At 39.8% G+C, this 24,272-nt stretch overlaps 2 protein-coding genes across 2 annotated transcripts; both read right to left on the bottom strand.

Annotated features, from left to right (window-relative positions):
- Positions 1-2,311: 2,311 nt before the first annotated feature.
- Positions 2,312-15,067, bottom strand: LOC119723111 (integumentary mucin C.1-like). The gene is made up of 5 exons (XM_038193647.1): positions 14,455-15,067; positions 12,940-13,191; positions 11,513-11,554; positions 8,691-8,777; positions 2,312-2,609 (listed from the first exon to the last, which is right to left on the bottom strand). Exons 2-5 carry the CDS (start codon positions 13,130-13,132, stop codon positions 2,332-2,334), a joined length of 600 nt encoding a protein of 199 aa, XP_038049575.1. The 5' UTR covers positions 13,133-13,191; positions 14,455-15,067; the 3' UTR covers positions 2,312-2,331.
- A 3,563-nt stretch (positions 15,068-18,630) lies between these two features.
- Positions 18,631-23,101, bottom strand: LOC119723110 (protein PET100 homolog, mitochondrial-like). The gene is made up of 4 exons (XM_038193646.1): positions 22,919-23,101; positions 21,188-21,274; positions 19,549-19,581; positions 18,631-18,779 (listed from the first exon to the last, which is right to left on the bottom strand). Exons 1-4 carry the CDS (start codon positions 22,946-22,948, stop codon positions 18,660-18,662), a joined length of 270 nt encoding a protein of 89 aa, XP_038049574.1. The 5' UTR covers positions 22,949-23,101; the 3' UTR covers positions 18,631-18,659.
- Positions 23,102-24,272: the final 1,171 nt, after the last annotated feature.

Genomic DNA, 24,272 nt, shown 5'->3' with positions numbered 1-24,272 from the left:
AGCGTATGGTAAGAAGAAAACCATGTACAAAACCTATGGAGAGGAGTCTGAAAAATGAAAAAGAAAAAAAAAAGGGGGGGGGGAGGCAAAAAAAAAAACTTTAATGAATACAAGAGCTGTTTCTGAGTATGTACTCCTAAATGGCTCGAAAAGACCTTCAACCAGGAAAATTAAATGCAACTTTGGATAGCCTTTATCTCAGAACTGACTTCTGACATCAGTGTTGTAGTATTCCTACTCGGTACTCTTACTCGATTACTACTCGAGTATTTATTTTAGAGTACTCATACTCGTACTCAAATGTCAAAGTACTCACACACTCGAAATGACGGTACTCGAAAAAAAAAAATTGGTATATAGCTTGACTTACCATGGCCTTATTGTATAGGTACTTTCAGTTGGAAATGGTTGATTGGCTTGCAGAGTAATCAAAGTTTCCTGATTTTCCTCTATGCACGTCCAGACAAACACATTTAACAGCTAGCCGTGAGTGGGTCTGTATATCAGTCTGACTGGGCCTGGGCCAATTACGCACAATGAACCATGTGCCATATGGCCGTATTTGGAAATAGAGGTACTCGTACTCGTCCTTCCTTACAAGTACTCGTACTCAGAGACCTGTACTTGTACTCGGAAGTACAAGTTACTTGGTAACCTAAGTACTCGGCAGTACTCCCTACTAAAAAAAAATAGTCGACTACAACACTGTCAGACATATTTGGTGCAAATCTGTGTATCAACCAGAATTTCTTGTTGGCAAAGATATTGGCAATTCTATTTCCTTTAAAAAACTAGAACGGCGAAGCCGCCATGGCTCGCTGTCCAAGGCAGGAAGGGAGGCTGAAGGTAGGGTTGGGGATGAGCATGATGGAAGGGGATCAGGATTCTTGTTGATGTGCCTAGGTGTAGGGGTCAGTTTTTAAATGTCAACATAAAAAGTCAACAGATTACCTAATAAATACATGTGTATATAGGTTAGCCGTCACTGTATTATGGGGGAGTTTTCCATTGTTAGGGTAATTAGGACCCAGTTGTGGATTTTTGCAGCCCCAACAGTGTTTTCTGCTCCCCATACTTGTATTACCATGGGAAAACTCTTGTGTAGTCGCCACAAATGCAGAACAAGAATGGGTATACATGTACATGTAGACACAGCACCATCACCACCTCCCCCAAACCTTACCCCATCCAAAAACCTTACCCCATCCCCAACCCGCCCCCTCCCCCTCCCAACCCCCTACCCACACCCATTCCATCCTCCCCTAACCATCCCCACCCTATCACCTACACATCCCAACCCCACCCAAACTCCAATCCCTATCTCCTTCCCCCTCCCCTGACCCGTACCCTCCCCTACCCCAACCCCCTACACCCACCTACCCTATCTTCCCCTATCTGTCCTTACCCACCCTACACATCCCCACCCTAACCCTTACTCAAATTCCAATATCCCGCCCACCCCATTCCCCCACCCATACATCCCCACCTGACCCCATGCAACCCCTACTCTGATCCCTATATATTGCCCCCTCCCCTTATCCAACCCCTACAACCCCCCATCCCTACACATCCCCAACCCAACCCCTACTCCGATCCTATATCCCGCCCCCTGCCCAACCCCCTCCTAACCCAACCCCTACATCCATGCCCATCCTCTCCCTACCTGTCCCACCCCACCCCTACAAGTTCCCACCCCACCCCTACAAATCCCCACCCCACCCAAACCCAGTATTCCAACCCCTCTCCCCACCCCACCCCAACCCACCCCACCCCACCCATCCTAGCTCCCCTACTCATCCTACTCACACAAACCCTAACTCCAACCCCTATCCCCCAACCCACCCCACCCTCCCCTACCCCATCCCTACTCCAATCCCATAAAACTAAAAGATCAAACCAGAAGCTCATGCACATCCCCAAAATGCATAGTGTACATGTACATGTTATGCCGGTATACACACATGTACATGTTATACCAGTATACATGTACATGTAACAATTAAAAACTTTAACATTTCCTTGAATTAAAGTTCCTCAATAAAATCATAAAATTTACTGCAATGATATGAACCTAACTGAAGTTATAGGCCTAGAGATGATACATGACAACTGCATTTAATTTTTTCCCCAAGTTAACTAAAACCAAAAACTTCAACATTTTTATCTGAACGCGGACGGCCGGACAGACGGACGGACGCACTGACGGACGGACGGACAGACGGGCGCCCGGACAGACGGACGGAAATTGGTATTACATAGGCTCGCATCTGCTTCGCAGCTCGCCAAAAAGAGCCCCCCAACATTTTGCCAAAATATCCCCCCCCCCTCTCGCTAACTATACCACTGATTATGCTGCAAATCTAATAAGATATGATACATTGTAAACTGGGGATCACTTAGTTTAGTCAAACATCTTGACATCTTAACCTCCAGAGTCTGGGGCCCTGGTGGTGTGGTGTGCGGACCCCCTATTGGTGTGGTGTGCGGGGTCCCAATTGTTGAAATGGTTGATGAGCCAGTAACAGTCGTCCCATGAGTTGTGTGTGTAGTGATGGACGGAGTGGCAGTGGATTGGGTGTTGTTCATTGTCACTGCTGTCAGAGTTGTACCTGTACAAGATGAGTCAAATAAAATGAAACCCAAATGGCAGGACCAATTATTGAATGAAGTTTTGCCTGAGGCACTTTCAAAATCTAGGATATGAAAGTCCAGACCGTAAGCTTTCTTTGAGTACAAGAATCATTCAAATCACTCATGTACTTTTCAAGTTACAGAACTTTGAACACAAAAACCGTTTTAAAGTTCTGTCCACGGATCACCAAAAGTAAATGTTCTTTCAGCAAAACGAAAACCGTGACACTTCTCATAAGGATGTATGTAAATTGTTATCATTTTGCTGAAAGAACTCCTTTTTGTGATCCATGGACAGAACTTTAAAACGTGTTTGTGTTCAAAGTTCCATAACATGATGAGTATATGAGTGATTTGAATGATTCTTGTACTAAAAGAAAGCTTATTAATTGGGCTTTCATATCCTAGATTTTGAAAGTGCTACAGGCAAAACTTCATTTAGGAATTGGTCCTGCTATTTGGGTTTCGTTTTTTATGTTAATAACCCTGCAGTTGTTTCTATGCCAACAGCACAAAATATGTAGGTGGAATTTGGTCCGTAAGTATCCAATATCTAGTTTTACCAAGTCGATTATTTTACTTATTATTTTATTTACTAAGATGATTATTCAGAAGGGTCTACCCGATGTTCCCCAATACCTATGTTCCCCAATATCGATGTTTCCCCGAAATCCTTAGGATTAGGGTTACGCTTAGGGTTAGGGTTAGGGTTAGGGTAAGGATTTCGGGGAACATCGGTATTGGGGAACATAGGTATTGGGGAACATAGGTATGCACCCTTATTGAGCACCCCTTTGCTTTAAACATTGTGGCAATTCCAGCTTTGTGTAATGTCCATGATGACAGCTTTTAAGAGCTCAGTGAATAAACCTAAAAATGTATTTTTTAAATCTTATATGGTCAAGGAGATTTATACAGACTAGGAGTTTTGGGATCATTACTCTGAATCACTAATTAAATATCATGGTTAATTAGCTCCGTCACAGCTGTTACACTTCTTTTCATCACGCTGAAATTGCCCTTTGATATACGCTCTACAGTATAAAAGTTTGAAGGAATGAAGAATTTGGTAAGGTCTTTAGAAAAGACTGTTTTATCACTTAATCTTGCTTCAACCAAAATTAGGTTTGAGTCAAGGTACAGGGTGCGTCAAAAAAAGCGGGACCCAAACCCCAAACAATTTATTTCATATTTCGCAAAATATGTAGCACCAAAAATAATAATGACTGGAAAGCCAATTTCAAAAGCTACTCTTAGATGAAAAAATTACTGAAATTGCTCAGTCCGTTCAAAGAATATCACCATTTAAACGCAATGACCCTAAAACCTGTCTCGTCCAGAAAAATCAATTTATTGTGTGTTTTGACTGTTTGGAACAACAAAGAAAATGACACAGAATACTTGTTTCAACAACTGTCACCAACTGTAGTACACAATATTTTGATTGACAACCCTGGTAGGCAAACAATATGATTTATAAAACCTACTTTTGAAAAGACGGGCCATCAAAAGGACTTTGTTGCATATTGTTAACATTTAAACTAAGATTTCATCGCTGGTGATGTTTGAAGACAATTGTGTCGACGATTGTTGAAATCGCATTTTTGGACGAGACAGGTTTTAGGGTCATTGTGTTTAAATGGTGATATTCTTTGAACGGATTGACCAATTTCAGTAATTTTTTCATCTAAAAGTAGCTTATGAAATTGGCTTTCCAGCCATTATTGTTTTTGGTGCTACATTTTTTTTAAAATTTGAAATATACAATTTGGGGTTTGGGTTCCGCTTTTTTTGACTCACCCTGTATATATTTATAAATATGTTATGTAACATAAGCAATATATTTCACACACAAAAGAAAGAAAAAAAAAGCAAATTTCTTTGATCACCGCATTAGCACCTTCCTCAGCTAAGCTTCCATCAATTCTGTGAACTTAGGGTTTGAATTCCACCAAACATGCAGAATCACTGTGAGACCAGTAATTTTGTACCTTTTTTTACTTCTACTTTATTGATGCTGTTATTGCACAATTACACCTCAAAACATATGTGACCAGCTGGCACCACGAAACGAGCATCTAGTCAGAATTTACAATTTTGCAAAAACAGTGGGACAAAACAAAATTTGAAGGGGTGGTCGATTTTTTTGTTTTCAGGTGAACCTCAATCTGTAAGACTCCTTCTACCTTTCCCAATTGGTTTTGTGCTATCAAAAATCCTTAAAACCTATTTTCATCCAGTTTTATTTGACTGTTCCTTCACTATTATACAACAGCAAGATTTTTAAATGTCCTTTTCTCATATTTGTGCTTTTACAACTTCAACTTAGTTGGCAGTCTATATTACTGTTGCTAAACTCAGTTCCCTCTAGTGTTATATATCATTAGAAAGCTCTTGTTCTGCAGAATTCAGAAATTAAAGTATCGCAATTCTTAAAAAGTCTGACTTAATGCTCATTTTGTGGTGACGGGTATTTTAAATATCGGGTGTGCCATTCACCGACTTTATTTTATTATATACTTTTGTTTATTTTCTTTAAAAAAAACCCCAAAACGTTTGTTTCAATACTCTAATTCTTCCGAAGTCCCGACCACAAAACTGCAGTCTTTTTGATAATTGGCAGCCAGGTTTTTGAAAAAAGACCAAAATTGCAATATCTGGGTAAAAAATCAATCATCAAGTTATTTATAAGCCTATAAGGATTTCTCTGTTCCCGGTAAATATAACTGAACGCATATACCCAGTGCTTGCAGGGATGTTGTTGCTGTGCTTGTAGATGTAGAGGCAGATGTCTTAGAAATGTTGTCTGAACTAGTAGAAAGAGGTGTCGCAGTTGGCGCAGTAGTTTTGGCAGCAGTTCCCAAAGGCAAAGTCATGTCATTTGGAAGAAGAAGATTTGTCGTTTCGGAAAGTTCTGGTAGCACTGTCACGTTGGAAGAAGTTTGTGAAGGTAAAGTCGTGTCTGTACCTGTAGCCTGATGTGGAGTTGTTGTCTCGGAAAGCATCGCAGGCACTGTGGATTTGGAAGAAGTTTGTGAAGGCAAAGTAGTATCTATGCTAGTTGCTAGAAGCTGAGATGTAGTTTCTGAAAGTTCTGGTAGCACAGTAGTTTTAGAAGAAGTGTCTGAAGCTTTGAAAGAAGTTTCTGAAGGCAAAGTAATATCTGTTCTAGTAGCTGGAAGTGGAGAGTTTGTTTCTGAAAGTTCTGGTGGCATGGTAGTTTTGGAAGAAGTTTCTGAAGGCAAAGTAATGTCTGTACTAGTAGCTGAAAGTGGAGAGTTTGTTTCTGAAATTTCTGGTGGCATGGCAGTTTCGGAAGAAGTTTCAGAAGGCAAAGCCAGGGCTGTACTAGATGCTATTAGTGGAGTTGTAGTGCCAGAAACTTCTGTAGTTTTGGCAGTCGTTTTGGAAGAAGTCGTTGACGGTAGATTTATGTCTGTACTGGTAGCCGGTTGGGGAGTTGTAGTTTGTTCAGAGATTGTTGTTGTTTGTTTACTAGTACCTGTCGTTGAAGTTGGCGTCTGAGGAGGTGTGGCCGGAGACGCTGTTGTTTCTAGACTTGTAGTTGGTGTCACTGTTTCAGGTGATTATAAACTGGAAAGTTAGTCTGGATGAACTGCAAGCTTGAAACAAATGTGACCCGTCACCACAAAATGAGCATTAAGTTGGACTTTTTGTGGTACCGAGTTTAGTAACAGAAATATAGACTGCCAACTAAATTGTGAAATTTGTGAAATTTGTGATTTTTTTTGTATTACAGTAAGTGAAAAGTCAAAGTCAAGTATGATAAAAACAGAAAGAAAGTAGGTTTTGAAGATGTTTGATGGAACAAAACAACTCAGAACAGGACTTACAGATTAAGGTTCACATGGAAACAAAAGAATTTGATCACCCCTTCAAATTTTGGCTTTTACCCCACTTGTGCTGCAAAATGACAATTTCCAACTTTCATGCTCATTAGTTTTGAGATGAGGGGTCACGATTATTCACTCCCACTTCCACAAATCTTTAAGGTCAGGGTGTTCAAAGTACAGGGCGGGTCAAAAAAAAAAAGAAACCCAAATGGCGCCCCCTATATTTTTAAAAGAAGTTCTGCATGTAGCACTTTCAGATCTAGGATGTGAAAGCCCAATTAATAAGCTTTCTTTTATTGAAAGAATCATTTATATCACTCATGTACTTTTCCAGTTATGGACTTTTAAGCACAAATACAGTTCTATCATTTTGTCCACGGATCACAATTAAGGCAAGTGATATTTCAGCAAAATGAAAGCAATTCACATATAAAGAACACATCAGAACACTCTCATAACCATGATAACTGGCACTTATCATAACCTTTATTTAAAGATATAGTCCATCATTTGTAATTTGTGCATTTTGTTCGTTTGAAGCAACAAAAGTGTTCAAAATCTAAAGAAGGATACTGAACAACTAACCTGATGAAGTTTCAGCTCAGCTTCAGCTGTATATTCCGAGAAAAACAGCATTCTAGGATCTCAATTTCAAATCAAAAGTTGCTGAAACATGTTTTGAATTGGGCCTGAATTCAGCGTCCGAGACGTGTTCTCACTGAGCCGATTGCAGCTATACGCGATGTCGCGCACTGATCCGACGAATTATAGCAACCGCGCGCGCATGTGCGTCGTGCCAATGCTTGCGCGCGCTTCGCCGAATAACAAAACCAACTACTAATTTAAATTTTCCTACGGTGTGTCTTAAGACGCACCGTTGGAAAGGCCTTCTTTCATTGATTACTTCAAAATGACAGCTTGCCAGAAAGAATAATTTCACAGGGAGTTTTAGTCCCCTTACTATCTTTCAACCAAGTATGGTTTTCAACAATAATTACGCCAGTTACTTTTCGGATGGCTGCAAATGATGGACTATAGCTTTAAACACCTTCTGCTTCCAATAACACAACATGCTTTATAATGTCAAGAGTTTATAGTCCCACCCTGCCTTCTACTACTTGGTTACCACGGAGACTTATGGGATTATTCTGATATCGTTTTCATGATACAACATGGTTTCATTTCACTGAAATATCACATACCTTCAATGTGAAAGGAAACTTTCACAGTGGACACAATTTTAGAACTGTGTTTGTGTTCAAAATTCCGTAACTGAAAAAGTACACGAGTGATTCGAATGATTCTTTTACTAAAAGAAAGCTTATTAATTGGGCTACATGCAGAATTTCTTTACAAAATAGGGGGCACCATTTGGGTTTCCTTTTGCTCACCCTGTAGACACACTCCATTATTCTGCTGTAATGATATTGGCATGCATATATGTGCAAGCTGTCCATTTTTGGTACCTTTTCCTATTCTATTTTATAGGAAAAGCTTGAAATTAGAAAATATGTTGTCTGAAGTGCCTTTAACTTTTCCCAGTCATCAGCCCAATTTTACCAGCTTACTCTACACTAAGTGGGGAGTGTGTGGCCTAGTGGTTAGGGTTCGTGACTCATGATCAGAGGGTCCGGGGTTCGAATCCAGCCGCTGGCCATATATTGTGTCCTTGGGCAAGGCACTTCACCCCCACTTGACCCTCTCCACCCAGGAGTATAAATGGATACTGGCATTAGCTGGGGAGTAACCTGCGATGGACTGGCATCCCATTCAGGGGGAGTAGAAATATTCTCAGTCGTTTCATGCCAAGGAAACCGGAGATAAACACCGGCCTGATGAGCCACATTGGCTCGGAACAGACTTTACTACTCTTATTTCTACTCTACACTAAGTTAATTGGCAGACCTTTTTTGGTGATTTGAAAAACCTTTCCAGGCACAAGGGATGTAGTTGAGTCCATCACAAGTCCAGTCACAAGTAAATCACAAGTCCTTTCACAAGTCCAGTCACAAGAAACAGTGGATGAACAATAACAAAGGAATGCCTTTCTCAAAGCTGATTTGAATAGCTTGTGCGTTGAATTGGGACTGGAGGACTTGTGATAGAATTACAAGGACTCGACTACATCCCTGTTTCACATATAAATTTTTTTTATCCCCAAACATACTGTTGAAAATTGCAAATAGCTTGAGCATCTGAAACTACCTGTTGGTGGCGTTGAAGTGGTTGTAACAGTTGTCGTGGTCCACACTGTTGAAGTTTCTGTACTTGTAGTTGGTATCTCTGTTGTTACTGTTTCAAGAGATTAAAAATGGGATATGAGTCTGGCCTCATGAACTACAGGCTCAAAACAAATGTCTATATACATCCACACTTTCAGAAATGTTTCTGCCTCGAAAAAGATCTTCTGAATTGAATAAAATGTTTAAAAAAAATTCTCCTAACAGTATATGTTACTGTAGTTATCAATTCTAGTTAGTAACCCTAGTTGGTAAAAGTCTTACTTTGTCCTTATTTTGGATTATATGGGCTCTGTGCACAAGTACCCCCTCAACAGCCAGAAAAGAAGAGTTGGGGGTGACAAGGACAGCTTTCCGGTCCATCCATTGTGGACTTTGAATGCATAGTTGATGGGGGCTGCATTCGCACGCCAACGACGCCCGTCACTTGCAAGACACTGTGGCTTAGCTTTGGTACATTCTGGATAAATAGGTGGTGCATGTGTCCCGTTCATCTCAAAAGTGCTAAAAAAGCGCCCTCTTTTGTTACCGCACAGAGCCATACTGCCCTCAACCTCGTCCCCAGTTCTTACTTTATTTCCAGCAGGTAGTGATGGGCGCGTACTGCTCGACACCCTGGGTACGAGGTTGATACTGCCCTTGACTTATTTCTAGACAGTTGGAATTTTAATAGTCATGTAACGCAAACAAACAGGCACCTTTATAGTCACTTTAACCATAAGCATTGGAATGGCATTATACATTGTAAGATGAACCTGTGAAACCACACGGTGCTGGGGCAGATTGGGGCGGTTTCAGAGTAACGGACTGATGAGCGGTTTTGAGGCGGTATAAATAGAGGATTACCAACCTTTCTTAATCATATTACATTTCTGTTTGTCTATTTGCAGACCGTGTTCATTGTTGAAGTGACGAAAACAAAGAGACAACGTTCTTATTTAATAAAGGATGGGTTGATGGGGATGAAAATATTCAATAAAAAAAAATCAAAGCAAGCTTTACACTGGCCCAAAAATGCTATGCATGCACGTCCACACACATCATGATGTGACTGTTGCAATGATTGAATCTATTGTCACCTACTATGGCCATTGAAAATTCTGACAAAGATGAATGGCTGGGAATCTTTGTACTCCAAATGTGCCCCATGCGGCGATCAAAATGTCTTTACTTCCCTTTTCACTGAATACATGTTTATCCATCCATACGGCCATTGTGGTCTGGATTTGTGACGGGAAAAAAACTTCCTTTGGCTTTAGGCTTCAGAAATCAATGTTTGTTATCAAGCCCATATTAACAAAGACCTTGTTGATAGCACAGTTGTCATAGCAACTAATAATGGTGCTATTTACAGAATGACAACGGCTGGGAGTCAGGTGCACAGTGCGCCATCAAAAGCTTAGTAAATGGAGGTGTTAACGCAAATATTTTCCCCCCCAAAAAACCACGATTCAAAAGCATTATAGCACATATACAGAGTGCACGTCCCCAAAAATATCCAAACCCTCAAAGTACCCTCTTTTTCAAAGCTTTTAAAAAAATAAATCGCAAATATCAAGATTGGGAAAAAAATTATTGAGTTATGGCCAATTGAAAACAAGTGCCGCTTTTTCATTTTGTCCACGGCGACTAATACATATTTAAGTAAGAATTTGAGGCTTTGCATGCTGAAGATACTAAATAATGAAAGGTTTGCGGAAACACCATGTGGGAATAATTTCTCAACTAAGAAAAGAGAATGGTTCTGTAAAGAACCAGAGGTATAAACTCGACGTTCCGGTCAGTATGCTCTGACTGTCTTCAGGAGAGTGCCTAAACTCTAATTGGGCACCAAGCTTGCTCTAGAATCCTGGGCACCAAGCTTGCTCTAGGATCCTGTCTACTTGGCATCCTCACAGGACGCAACTTCACACTTCATTGATTTCGCCTTTTGCTACTTAAGTATTCACTTTCTTGGAGTTTAGGCACTCTCCTGAAGACGGTCAGAGCATACTGACCGGAATGTCGAGTTTATACCTCTGGTTCTTTTCAGAACCATTCTCTTAGTTGAGAAATTATTCGCACATGGTGTTTCCGCAAACCTTTCATTATTTAATACATATTTGACTGCAACACAGCAGAAACTTGCATCCGTGAAGTTAACCAAACAGTCCCTTTTTATTGGTTTAAAAACCCAAAAGCACAGGCATAGGCCTATTTGAAAGGACCCATGACGTGATTTTTTTTGCCCTTGGGAACCTATTTTGTGCAACTTTCTTCTCCCATTATTTTTGTATACAAAGTATTTGACATCCCTTTTTCGGTAAATTTTATTGAAAAGTGCACTTTCATGTCCACGCCCATGCTTTTCCTGACAAATGAGGGCGCTGCTGTTGTGATGTCATTTCAGGAAGACACTGTTCAGTTTAGTTGTTTTGTGTGTATAAATTGTGAACCCAATATTTGCTCATTGGTAACAGTTGTTGAAAGCATTGCTCATTGGCCTACTGCCATGTACTGACACAACAACGAACCACCAAAGAAGAGAAATTTACGACAGCAAAATATCCATATCGTGGTGCTGAAATAGCTGTAACAGTGAGCTTTCTCCCCGAAACGACATCACATTTTTGCTCATGAAAATGGAAAGTCCATCAGGATAAAAAACCCAAAAGGTACCAAAATGCCCTTACAAATGGCAAAATGTTAACTGAAAATAAGGTGAATTGGAACACAAAGGTGCATTTTCAATAATTGCAATAATTTGGTTTTTTTTTATACTACATGGGCCCATTAAGAATAACTCACCGCATAAAGAGCAGTCGGTAATAACTAGCGAGCATGGGAAGTCTGCAAAACAAAGGAAAACAATGGATATTGGCATTTACTTTGTGTGTGAAAGATGCATATATAAATCAGGGATATTCTTCATCAAGGGGATCCAGGGTGGCCAACAGGGCCACGCTCCCCCCCCCCCCCAAAAAAAAAATAACCCAATTTTTTTTTAAGTGATATCGCAATAAAGACAGGCACTGCATACACCACCATCTTTTCCTCAAAAAGATTTGGTTAAAGTGGTCAGAAATTGCCTCAGATCGCACCACAGAGCATCTCTAGAATCCAAAATTTTGTCGGGGCCCTTAAGCGGGCACCGAACCTCACGCCGTAATTTTTTGGACCCACTTTTTGGGGGGCCAAATTTTTTTGGGGGGGCCCCCAAAAAATTGTGTTCTGGATCCTCCCTTGTTCTTCAGTCTCTTCATTCTCAATTTGGCTTCTTTTTAAATAGCTTTCGATTCAAAATATTCAAAAATATATACTTAAAAAAAAAAATAAAGTCAATGTTGCAACGCCAAATTCTGATCAGAAATTAGGATCAATATTTCTTAAGAATTGTTTTCATTGGTCATTTCTGAAGTTGCTGAAATTTCAAAATATTGTTTTTCAAAGAATCCAGAATTGTTCATACTTGTTTTGGAAATTGACGATAAAGTTAAAAGATTTTTTACATTTTCTTCAAAATTCCTGATTTCTTTGTTTAAGGGGGTGGCTACTTTAATGAGCAGGATGGATACAAGCATTCAGGCAACGAGGTAAACATTAAACACAAAACATAATGAACTTCACACAAACTAGAAATTAAAAGAAAAACACATGACAAAATCACGGGAATACATTTAACAGGTGAAGTGTTAAAAAAAAATGGCAAAAACACCAGGTATACATAATGACCCTGATCGACTCATACTCACAAAACCTCAAAAGGAACTATGTAGCTTGGTAAGGCATAAGGCCGAATAAAAAAAAAACATGTTTCTTGCTGGGTTTTTGAAAAAAAGGAGGAAGAGGGGCTTTTTATTTATTTATTTTTTTTTCAAGATGGCCGCCATTTTAACATTTCCTGCAACCGTTGGTGTTTCCACTGTTCAAAGACACTTTTAAAATGAAAGACAAGTTGGACAAGAGAAATGAACATATTTACAGTGTCCTTTACAGTTGTATTGGTCTACAATTTATTTTCCGATGAAATTGTGGACTTTTTCGGTGTTTTTTTACTGCATTTTTCAAAAATATAAAAATAATTAAAAAATCCAGGCGGCCTCCAAAAAGGAAGCGGGCGGGGACGAGAAACAGGTTTTTTTTCTTACTTTGCCTAAATTCGGAAATGAAAAATGAACATCAAAAAAAGCAACCAAATGCATGATTATTACAAAAAGCCACAGTGATTTCTTTACCTGGGAAGTCAGGTAGAATCGGCGGTTCATCGTCACATGTTTCATTTGTGGATGACGACGCATTGCAGGAACACGAGACATTATAACTAATGCTGCCATTTGGCACACACCATTCTACAGCTGTCGAGAAGGTACAGGAATAACACAGCAATGCGACAAACAGAACGCACAGGAGACGCCACAAAGAAGCCATGATGGTAATTAGTTCATCCACAGCTGCTCAGCTGATTCTGACGATACAGTAGGCAGATCCTGTGGTGGATAAGGAGATGCTGTCAGCTCATCCACAATTTAGTCAGCAACGTGATCATGCACAAATAAACATAATACAGACAAAAAGAAATGGTCACCCACAACTTTTCCAGCAAATGCTACCCAAGTTACTCCAACACTGCTGTACTTATTACAGGTCCTGATCTAAACCCTGAGGTTAATTTGATAACTACATGTATATATAATTTTTTCAATATAAAAACAAAATGAAACCGAGATGTTATTGCTCATTGGAGCAGAAGTAGGGCACATGTGAATCAAGGGAGATATCCTCGGTTAGGGTTGAATCTCCTCTTCAAAATGACACCCTGATCATTTCCTTACAGGATTGACTGAGCAGTGACCAATTTTATGACCAACTTTTTCATTTTCGGCAAATGGAATTGGTCACCTACACCCTCATCATGCTACTCGAAATGGTCATCCACAACTTTTTCACATAATGAAATTTGATCCACAATTTTTGCCAGCCCATTCTGAAAGACAAGATGCATCAGCATGAACAGTCATCCACAAATTCTAAACCTTAAGTTGTCAGCTAATACAGATCAACAATGTATATATCTCCATTCAACTATTTGTTACTCAATAACATTTTTTTCACATCACATTGCATCACATACATGTACTCTGAAAAACAGATTTAAGTTATTATGCGGTCAGTTAAAATGCAGCAGTGCACGCACCCATTTCTCAATGATTTTGATAGAAGAGTAAACAAAGTAGAAGGCAGAGGTAGGAAGAGATCTTCACTTTGCCAATATCTACTCCAAAATCTTACAACCATTTGTGTATAAAGTCTGTATTACGAACAAATTAATCTCTTTAATCCGAAAGGCGGAAAATTTGAAGATTCTTGGTTCTACCTTGTACTGCAGCACTTTAGAACTCACTACTTGCATCCAATTATCCTCCTTCAAAAAAAATCTACTATAATTCAAAAGATATGCGTACAAGTTCCTTTGTCTTTTTACTTCTAAATTCTCCCCCTAATATAGCCTGTTGCCTACCTGACCTTGTAGTGGGTGATGTTTGTTTAAAAAAAAATAGTCTTCACTGTTGTAAAGCGCACAAAGCATAATACTATGTCTGACTACAGAGACAGCACAGTGACAAAACAGAAGAAAACCTACAAAACTAGAAGCTCAACCTTATTTTACCATTTCAGTTATGTCAACTCGATGAAGAACTTTAAAAATCAACAAATATAGACATGACAAATACATGTATTTCAAAATTTACCTTTTTCTAGGAGTTTCAAGCATTCCAGAAGTTTTTATTGAAATCCACAGTGTGGCTGCGCCAAGTAGTACTGCGTCATTCTGGGAACATTATAGCCACAATTGCTTTCTCTACCCCAACGGCAAAATGAAGCAATAAGGATTTTGGCATTCATTGTAAGCGACAAGTTCTTTGTGTCTGCATTTTTCCAGGCTCCATTGGCCCCCAGCATGGGGTAGCAAAGAGGGGAAAAACCCAGGCTGAATTTGTTTATCGGGCTTTGAAATTGGTCGCTTTGGCAACCTGCTTTGAATGTCTTTTTTTATTCACACACACGGATGGTATTGTTCCCATTGTACTGCTTATCCAATTGCACAGGCTGGAATGAAATGTACGTGGCCGAACAAAAAACCAACCATTGTGAGATTTTATGGAAACTAAGAAATACACCAGACAGTTTGGCTGGCTATTGAAATGCTTTCACCCATGCGAAAGACATTTTTGCCAGGTTCTTCCTACATGTACATCTGTAGAAACAAACAAAATTTCAATCCTATGTCACCCAATGACATGTTCTTAGTACACATTTGGGATGCCAAGCTCTGTCCCATGTACAGCATTAAAGTAAAACCGAGCCATGTTCTAAACAAACATGACAAAGGTGGTGCGATTCACAAAGATGTACTGAATTGTGCCCCCCCCCCCCCAAAAAAAAGGGGGGGGGGAAGAAGTTGCTGTGGTTTGTAAGCAATCAGGTTTTATGAAGAAAGGCTGTGCATATTCGAACAATTTAGTATTTGATAATTCCGACTTGGGCTTGGTGTCCCTGCTGGAAAGTTTTAGTACATGTACATTAATTAACAAAGAATGTGCCATGAGGTTGCGGTACAATGGTAGGTTTTGTACAATTCAAGATTTTTAGGGGGAAAAAGACCTCAGGGTGGAGAGTAATAAACAAATTGTCTTGGACACATGACACTGATCTTTCAACTACCCGTAAATACATTACTTTTATTTATTTTTTGGAGTCGGGAGTAACTTTAATGACAGACTGCCTTCAATAAAAACCCGGTGATTTCATTCATGACCTGAAACCTCATGAAGATATCAAGTTTTATATAAGGCTGCCGTTGTAAAGGTATTTACACATTCAAATTCACTTTAATTCTGATAACTTCTGTAAAATACGACATTTTGGGTGTGAAACTAAGGACATTTTGCTTTATTTTCCAACCAGTTAAGATTGTAGTACATTGCTTTTACAAATAACTAAAACTGAAGTCATGTTTTCAATATGTACAATGTACCTTTACTTGAAATAACTTAAAGTATGACCTTATTCCTCAAGACCCCTGTAAACTCAAGCCCATTATGTGACCGACATTCTGAACGTTCAACGGGTTGTAGCGTAGGCTGAAAACTTGAGACTCTTAATACCAATACTGTCTGCATAAATTAGTGGTGAGAGAAATCGGAAATTGTAATATCCAGTTATCCTAATTTTATTCAAACCGAACAACGGTTATCCGATTTCAGCGGAAGCCCCCATCCAGCTCATAGTCATGCCAACAAAAAGTGATCAGTGAGGTGCCGCATGCAATGCCCTCCCAGTGATGAGTTGGTGTAGTTTGCAGGATTCAATGACCACTGGGCCTTTAGTAAAACACTCCAGAGCTGTAATGGTGCAAAATCGGAGGTAACTCTCTGTTGAGTCACATGGGCAGGCTATTTATATACCAAAAAGGCTGCTAGCAAGTGAGTGCAGTTACAATCAGAGACCATGGAGCAAATTGAGGCATGTTTCAGTTGTTTTCTTTAGCTTCCTGTCACAAAAAAACTAAAGGCCTAAGTTTTTTTTCAAGGTTGGTTTCGAATATCCACTTTCCAAAATCAAAAACCGAATAGTGGAATTCAAACCAAATTTTAAAAAATTTCCAGATTTAAATCCCACCACTAGTACAAATCATCGCTTACACCACAAACTGACACTCGGTTGCGCGCGAGTGCCCGGCATGCGCACGTACTTTACTGAACCGCGATAGTTTGGTTTTCACGAACTGACACCTGGTACTACATGCGCGCACTCGGTACATTTTCGTTTTCACGAACTTAAACCGGTCTTAATTTTCATCAGTAAAACGGTTTTTAATTAAATTTGTGTGCAAGTCCACAGTTATACGGACGGAATAAATTTGTGTCAAACCTTTCAAAGCATTTTCCTCCAAATTGTATTTCCGCCACATGCTTGCGTTTCAGTTCACGAAACCAAAATTATTCTAGAAAGGCATCAGTGTGCGAAGTGCGTGTCCACACCCAAGTGTCAGTTTGTGAAACTGAAATTATTGATTACGCGGTTTTCACGAACTGACAGCACACAGTGCATGCGTGTCAGTTCGTGAAACCGAAATTACTCATTACGCGGTTTTCATGAACTGACAGCGCCAGCGTGTGCGTGTCAGTTTGTGAAAACGTTGATGAAATGAATGGTAAGGGCCCAGTTTCATGATGCCATTAAGCAGAAAACATTTCTAAGCAACATTCATTTACGATAAAGACAATTGCTGAGAATCAGTCGCACACACATACATGTGTCACACGATACATCACACACTTGTTTAACCCTAAAGGGGCCGGGTTATTTTGACCATCTCTCAGGCGAGGGGGGGGGGGCGGATTCCGCCCCCCCCCTAAGATCTCGGCCATTGAGTGACGAAAAATTTTGAAACTCGGCACATGCATAGAGCAACTCTTCCTAAACATACCCAAGAAATTTCATGACTATAAGTCAAAGGATTTTGGAATTATGGCTAATTAATTATTCATATGTATGAATGGCAATTCTGCTCTGTGTACACAACGTATATGCGAAAATTAAGTTTTCGCTACGCGACAACCCGAGGTCCGATTTTTATGTTTTTGGTATCAAAAGATGCGCAAAGCTCGAGGCTAAAAAGTCATAACAGCTCGGGTCGCGAAAAAAATTTTTTTTAGAGGCTATCACAGAAAATGTTGAGGGGGGGACGGATTCCGCCCCCCCCCCCCCCCCCCCCCCCCGGCCCCTTTAGGGTTAACAGAAGGCTTCTTTCATTGTATCCAGCTTGGTGTCATCTTCCGCTCCCGATTGGCTGAGGAACTTTGAAGGCTCAATGCATGTCAACAAACGTACTCTCTGACAGGTGGTATCTCCGACAGGTGGTATCTCCGACAGGTGGCATCAGGGACTTGAAATCATGTGACTGGAGCTTGACGCAGAAACTAGAGACTATATCAAGGGTTCCGAAAAAAAATTCAACCCTCCCACTGTTTGAACAGTCACAGTCAGTCAAAAATTCCATCCACTTCCCCTGCCATGCCTTTTTAACAGGCTGGTCACCAACAGTCAGATCATATTTCAAGCAAGCACTCTGACAAGTCAAATTCAGTCAACAGACAAAAGCAGACAAGTGGTAGGCACAGCTACGTTATCAGTCACCTAAAGTCAAAGCAGAGCTGCATCAAGTTACATAAACAGTCACAGCCAGTCAATCCCGCTCTATGTAGGCTGGGAGCTCTTGACTGTTGAAAACAGTCACTTGATTGATTTTGTACTGTGAGGACAACCTGGCACAGAATGTATGTTTGCGTAGGAGAGTTAAGTAAGCCATCAAACAGCATCTGTATATTACATGAAAACTTCATGTTATAAAAGATAAGATGATTAGTTCTGTCAAGGTTCAACAGGATAACTCAGCTACCTGAATGATGCTGTCCATGATGAATTTGGCATCCTCCCACAAAACTGAGTTCAAAGGTTCCACTACGTTCCTCAACCCTCCACTTCTCCACTACGTAGCGGCTTACATCATTAACTCTTTCGCTACGGCGAGCCGCTGACAGCGGCACATACAAATTGTACAGGTCGTACGGAGAGCCGCTGGCAGCGGCTCGGTTGCGTCGCTATAAATAAACAGGGTATCCCCATGACGTGGGCCATATCTACATAATTTATATCGTATAACCTCTGACCCTAGTTTGAGCCGCTGCCAGCGGCTCTACGTCTGGCCGGGGTGCGCTTTTTGTTATTGTGGGCAGTTTGTTTACGGAGATACATTCAAAGATGTCGGCGCCCACATCGACGCTCGGCGGAATTTTCAGCTTTTAATTACGTCCAGTTGGGACGAAAAAGGTAAATTTAATTCCGTAGCGAAAGAGTTAAGCCTCTAATCTCATCCTCGATGCGGATGACACTAGGAGGACTGTGAAGTCCTTGCCGCCTCCATGAGATGCAAGCTCTGCTCTTCTTGCTTCTTCTGCTTGGTTGCTACCCTCTCCTCCATCTTGTCTCTCAGCTCGTCAAACTCTTTCCTCTGCATTCAGATAATCACACATATTGTAATCAATCACTAATCAAATTACAAATCAAATCACAAGTCAGATTACAATAGCGTGATATCTCATAAGGATGTACTGTCAATAGATCTGAAACCTAATGACGTAATGGCTTTGTTTACATATGCGCTTTCCTATGGGAGCGAAGTCAGGACGCCAGGCGAAGTAGGGACCATCTACCACATAGGAAAGCGCACATGTAAACAAAGCGTGACGTCATTAGGTCTCAGGCCTATTTAAAAAAGTCTGACAATTGGATGAATGATGGATTTCTTTCTATTGGTCTTCCAAATGCTTTTTAGCTTTATTTGGATGTTTTGTTCAAAAGACACAGCAATCACAATACGGGACTTGGAAAACCACTTGGGCCACTTTTTTTATTTATCCAGTTTACAGATCGAAGCCGGTAGAATAAGTCACACATTACACTTGAACAAAGGAATAAATCCTATGTGTGTTTCTCTAACTGTGCTTTCTCACTTTCAAAGAAAGTTGCCCTAGACAATTTTCAACCCTTGAGTTCGATGAAGCATAGCATTTGTTCCAATGCATCGATTTGAATGAAATAAAGTTTGTATGGTTGATTGATTATCTGACTTGAAGAGGTAATTTGAAAATATTCCAAAACCCACATGCAATATACCTTTATTAATTGGTTTCGACTGTTAGGTTTTTGTGGGAAAACTGTATAAGAATAAAATTGTAACTAATGAACAACTAACTGGAATAAAGCAGAAATGTACTTACATGCATTTTGCTCTCTGGAGGATACATTAACTTCTGCATAGGGGAACCAAACAAAATATTATTATATATTTAAAGGGAATGTACATCATTGGCTTTTGCTGTAATTTTCAGAAATGAACTATTTGAGGGGTTACCATAACTGATCAAATATTGTTACACTGACATTTTCAAGTTTTGTGTTCGAAAAGGTTGGGAAAAAACAAGAAAAACAAAAATGTTCATGTAGTCCGGTTCCCCGACTCCACAAAAGATAAAATGGATCAATTTATAGATGATGGAAAATTGTAAGGCAAGGGAACCAGTCTAGCTAGCCTGCAGCCATTCATGAACATGTAACCAATAGCAAACAAAATTTGGACTGAAAAAATGGTAAACTTGGAGCAGTAGTTGAAAAATAGTTAGGTTTTTCCAACGCTGGTAGACCGACCACCATTGGAAATGTATAAAAAAAATACCATTTTCTTGAAAAGGACTTCACACCAGGTGCCATAATTTTACAAGATGCTTGAGACTGTCATTTACCAACATCCTAGTAAGGAATTTCGTAAAAACTTGGTAGTTTTATTTTTCGATGTTTGCAAATGTTGTATATTCCCTTTAATAGTTGTAAGGGTGTAAACCAAGCGAGTAGGCCCTGCACTCTGACCCCAGGGATCCTTTCCAAATGCTAGAACTCTAAATCTTTGACCAGGATTCATGTAGTCAGTAGTAATGTATAGGACTGTCCATTTTCGAATAATTTGATTGACCGAATATTTGAATATTCAAGACTCTGATCGACTTTTGGACGCACCAGCCGCATCTGCGAGTCGTGCCGGTCAAAAGTTGCACGCAAAGAACGCTGGTTACAAATTGTGTGAGGCGAGCGATATTATGGATTGCTGGATTGTTTTGCAGTTTTTTATAACTGCCAAGGGTTTGTTTTAGCATGCTAAAAGGATAGAAACAGTTAACTGCCATCGACAAAAAATTTTTTTTAACGCTGACAAAAAAGTGGTACCTGACAATTAAGCCCCAAATTCTATTAAAATAACATAGAAGTTCAGATTTTAAATTTTAGCAAACAGCTATTCGACAGTTGTACACACCCCGAGTTGCAACAAAAATATCTCTTTTTATCTGGTTCAGCTTGATTTTATTTTCATTTTGAGTGAATCATGTGCTGTATAAACCACTGCTCTCTTGTGTTTGGCGAGTGTTTACTTGAACGTTGAATGACAATGGAATCTTCAGCCCTAAAAGTGAAATCCACTCGCTAAGTCAGGGACCTCATTGCAGCTCTACTGCAGTCCTTCTGATATGAAAATCACAGGCGTGTGGAAACAGGCACACCTGGATTTTTCTAGGCGTGTGATTTTTCTAGGAGTGTGATTTTCTAGGTGTGTTATCTGTGGTCCAGGGAAATTCAGGCGTGCAATTATTCGCACTTCTCGGGAAGCTTTTAGGTGTGCGATTGGTGTGGGGGTGTGATCGCACGCCTCAAATCAGAAGGACTGCTACTGGCGAATTTCACATGTCAGAGCACGGGGCTGGGTATTCCAAGCTACCGGTAAGTTATAATAAACAAAACAAAAACAAGATAAAGATTAAGTATATGAACTTGATTTGGGTAAAAATGTTCGACATTTTTTATACTCACAATTTTGTCTGTGACGTATTTCTCAAACAGCTCTGTCCTGTTAAAACAGTAGAACATTGCCACAGGGAAGAACACGTAGATGCCCATCTGGAATAAAGAGAGATTTTTAATATATAAATACAACAAAACATTTTTAGCACTACCCGCACGATGCACATACCATAGAAATGGCACATTTTCAAAAAAGTGGTATTTTGGTATCAATTTCCAATGCTGGTAAACTGGCTTTTATTAAAATACTGCTCCCATTTTATCATATTTAGTTTGTCCGCATTTTCTTTGCAATCGATTACACACCTGTGCATACCCCAAGAACTATGGCTGCTCCGCGTAGCGGAGCCCCATAGACAACATCACCAACGAACTTATTGACTTAAGTACAAAAACGTCCATCAAAACAGAGACATTTCCCACAGAACCGCTGCACAGTTTGCCCCTAAACTTCGTACAATACCTCATGACATACTCACGTTATGTGCGCCTACCGGTAACAAACTGCGCTGGATTTTGTCGGTTTTTAGGCCAAAATGATGAAAAATATGCCTTTTCCGCACTGAGCCAATCTGACACTTAAAATGTGCACGCAGATATTATATGATCGATCGATGATTTTCGGTTTGCTTGGAGCGCGCCGCGGGGGGTACGGTACATGCGAAATGATAGTATGCGCATGCGTACAAGTGCAAGTACCGTATCCCCCGCGGCGCGCCCCGATCATCATCGATCGATCACAATCTCTGCATGCACGTTTTATTAGTGTCAGATTGGCTCAGTGCGGAAAGGGCATATTTTTCATCATTTTGGCCTAAAAACCGACAGAATCCAGCGCTGTTTGTTACCGGTAGGCGCACATAACATGAGTATGTCATGAGGTATTGTACGAAGTTTAGGGGCAAACTGTGCAGCGGTTCTTCTGTGGGAAATGTCTCTGTTTTGATGGACGCTTTTGTACTTAATTGGTGTTTTGTGCTGCAAACAATTTTGCGGGGTTCTGTGTCTATGAGGCTCCACTCACGTGGGGCTACATAATTCTAGGAGTACATTTTTGTTCTTAGTAGACGTTTCATAGTAGTCAACAAATACGTTGATGATGTTTTCTATGCCTATGGACCTGTGAATAGGTACAAGCCAGCTAGACTGATTCCCTAACCTTACAATTCCCGGACGTCTCTAAATTGCTCTGTTTCATCTGAAGTGGGGTCAGAGAACCAGTCTACAAGAACAAGATTGTTTTTCTTGGTTTTTCCAGCATACGAACCCAAAATGTCAAACAAGTCAGCGTCACAGCGTAAGTCCGTAACAATATTTGCTATAATTTCATACTAGTAGTAGTACTACTTACTAACCTCCAAAATCCATCCATTTCTGAATAATACAGCAAAAGAAAAGCAAATGTTGCATTAGCCCCACTAGTGTGGCCGTCGCGCAGCACCGACGGCCACACTAGTGGGGCTAATGTTGCATAGGCCCTATTCCCTAAAAAAAAAAAAAAACGGCTAACCGCTAAGCACATAAACTGATTAAAACAAATAGTCCCCTCACATATCATAACTGGTAAAGGGAGTTAACTACACAGTAAAAATAATTAATGTTTTAATTGTAGATCATAATTTAAACAAATAGTCCCCTCACATATCATAACTGGTAAAGGGAGTTAACTACAGAGTAAAAATAATTCATGTTTTAATTGTATTTGTAGATCATAATTTAATGCAAAGGAGTAGTACTTACTCGGGCAGTCTCTAATTTCCATCCACCCATGTTTAAGCTGAAATATGTTTCTTGTTTAAAGGCATATCAACACTGTAAACTTGGGAATAAAATCCAGAAGTAACACAGGTTTTGGTCAACGACGACGTGCGCTCGTGCACAAGTTACATCATAGACATTATAGTCTGTTCACCGGATGGTAAATCCCGCATAGTAACTTACAAATTCAGTGAAGGGTTAGGGAACTAGACGAGTTTCAGCGTGAATATCATGGCCTTGATTCGAGTCTGAATTTTCTGAGAACCTCTTTTTGTCCTTAATATTACAGCTAAACAATTCGGGTTGAATTAATATGGCGTGTCAAACGTTGCAATATTCAATATTTTGCAATATATATGTTGGATGTTCAATATGTGTTTGTTATCTTTTACATTTATGTGCGATGTTCAATATAAGTGTGCGATGTTTTTCATTATTTGCGCGATGTTTAATATATTTGTGCGATGTTTTACAATATATGTGCGATGTTCAATATATGTGTGCGATGTTTTACATTTATATGCGATTTTCAATTTATATGTGCGATGTTTTTGACGATATATATGTGCGATGTTTTCAATATTATGTTCGATTTTTTTGCATTAAATGTGTGATGTTTTTCGATACAATTGTGTGTGTTGTTTTACAATATATTTGCGATATTCTATATGTGAGCAATGTTTTACACATATGTTTGACATTTCGAGCTACTTGTATTCGATGTTTCATCGGTATGTTTGCATTCGATCTTTTGCAATATGCATTTGATGTTTCCCTTTTCATTCGATGTTTCGTTAAGAGTCAAAGTCTGGTTACTAGACCGCGAAAATCTGACTATTTTGCCTAAAGTCAGTGTATGAGACGTCAGGGGATCGCGTAAAGTGATTAGAGCCAGACCTAAGCGGTAAAAACCGGAGTTGTGGGTAATTCTTTAAGCATACGCAATGCGTTCATCATTGTTTGGGCAGTGCCCCAAGCTGTGCCTGTACTACCCATAGTGTTATGTGCATCATCTATGCATTGAGGAGTGCATATATAACACATGGCCTGAGCTCCAAGGCCGATGTGCACCTGTCCCGTTTAATGATCCAGTTACCTGATAATTTGTTACCATAAGCTGATGTAAAATTGGGCAAAATTAGATGTTTATGAAAAAAAATCAAATTGTAAGGTGTTAACCTCGCATTTTTTTAAGCAAAATTGGGACAAATCAGATGTTTCTGGATAATTGCAGATTGTATGGGGTTAGATGTTTATGAAACATTTCCAATTGTAAGGGGTGAACATTGCATATGTTAGCGAAATTGGGCAAAATCAGATGTTTCCGAAAAATTTC

Source organism: Patiria miniata, unplaced genomic scaffold, assembly GCF_015706575.1.
Source record: "Patiria miniata isolate m_02_andy unplaced genomic scaffold, ASM1570657v1 HiC_scaffold_16, whole genome shotgun sequence".
Classification (NCBI taxonomy): Eukaryota; Metazoa; Echinodermata; class Asteroidea; order Valvatida; family Asterinidae; genus Patiria; species Patiria miniata.
This window is presented reverse-complemented; position numbering and strand designations above follow the sequence as displayed.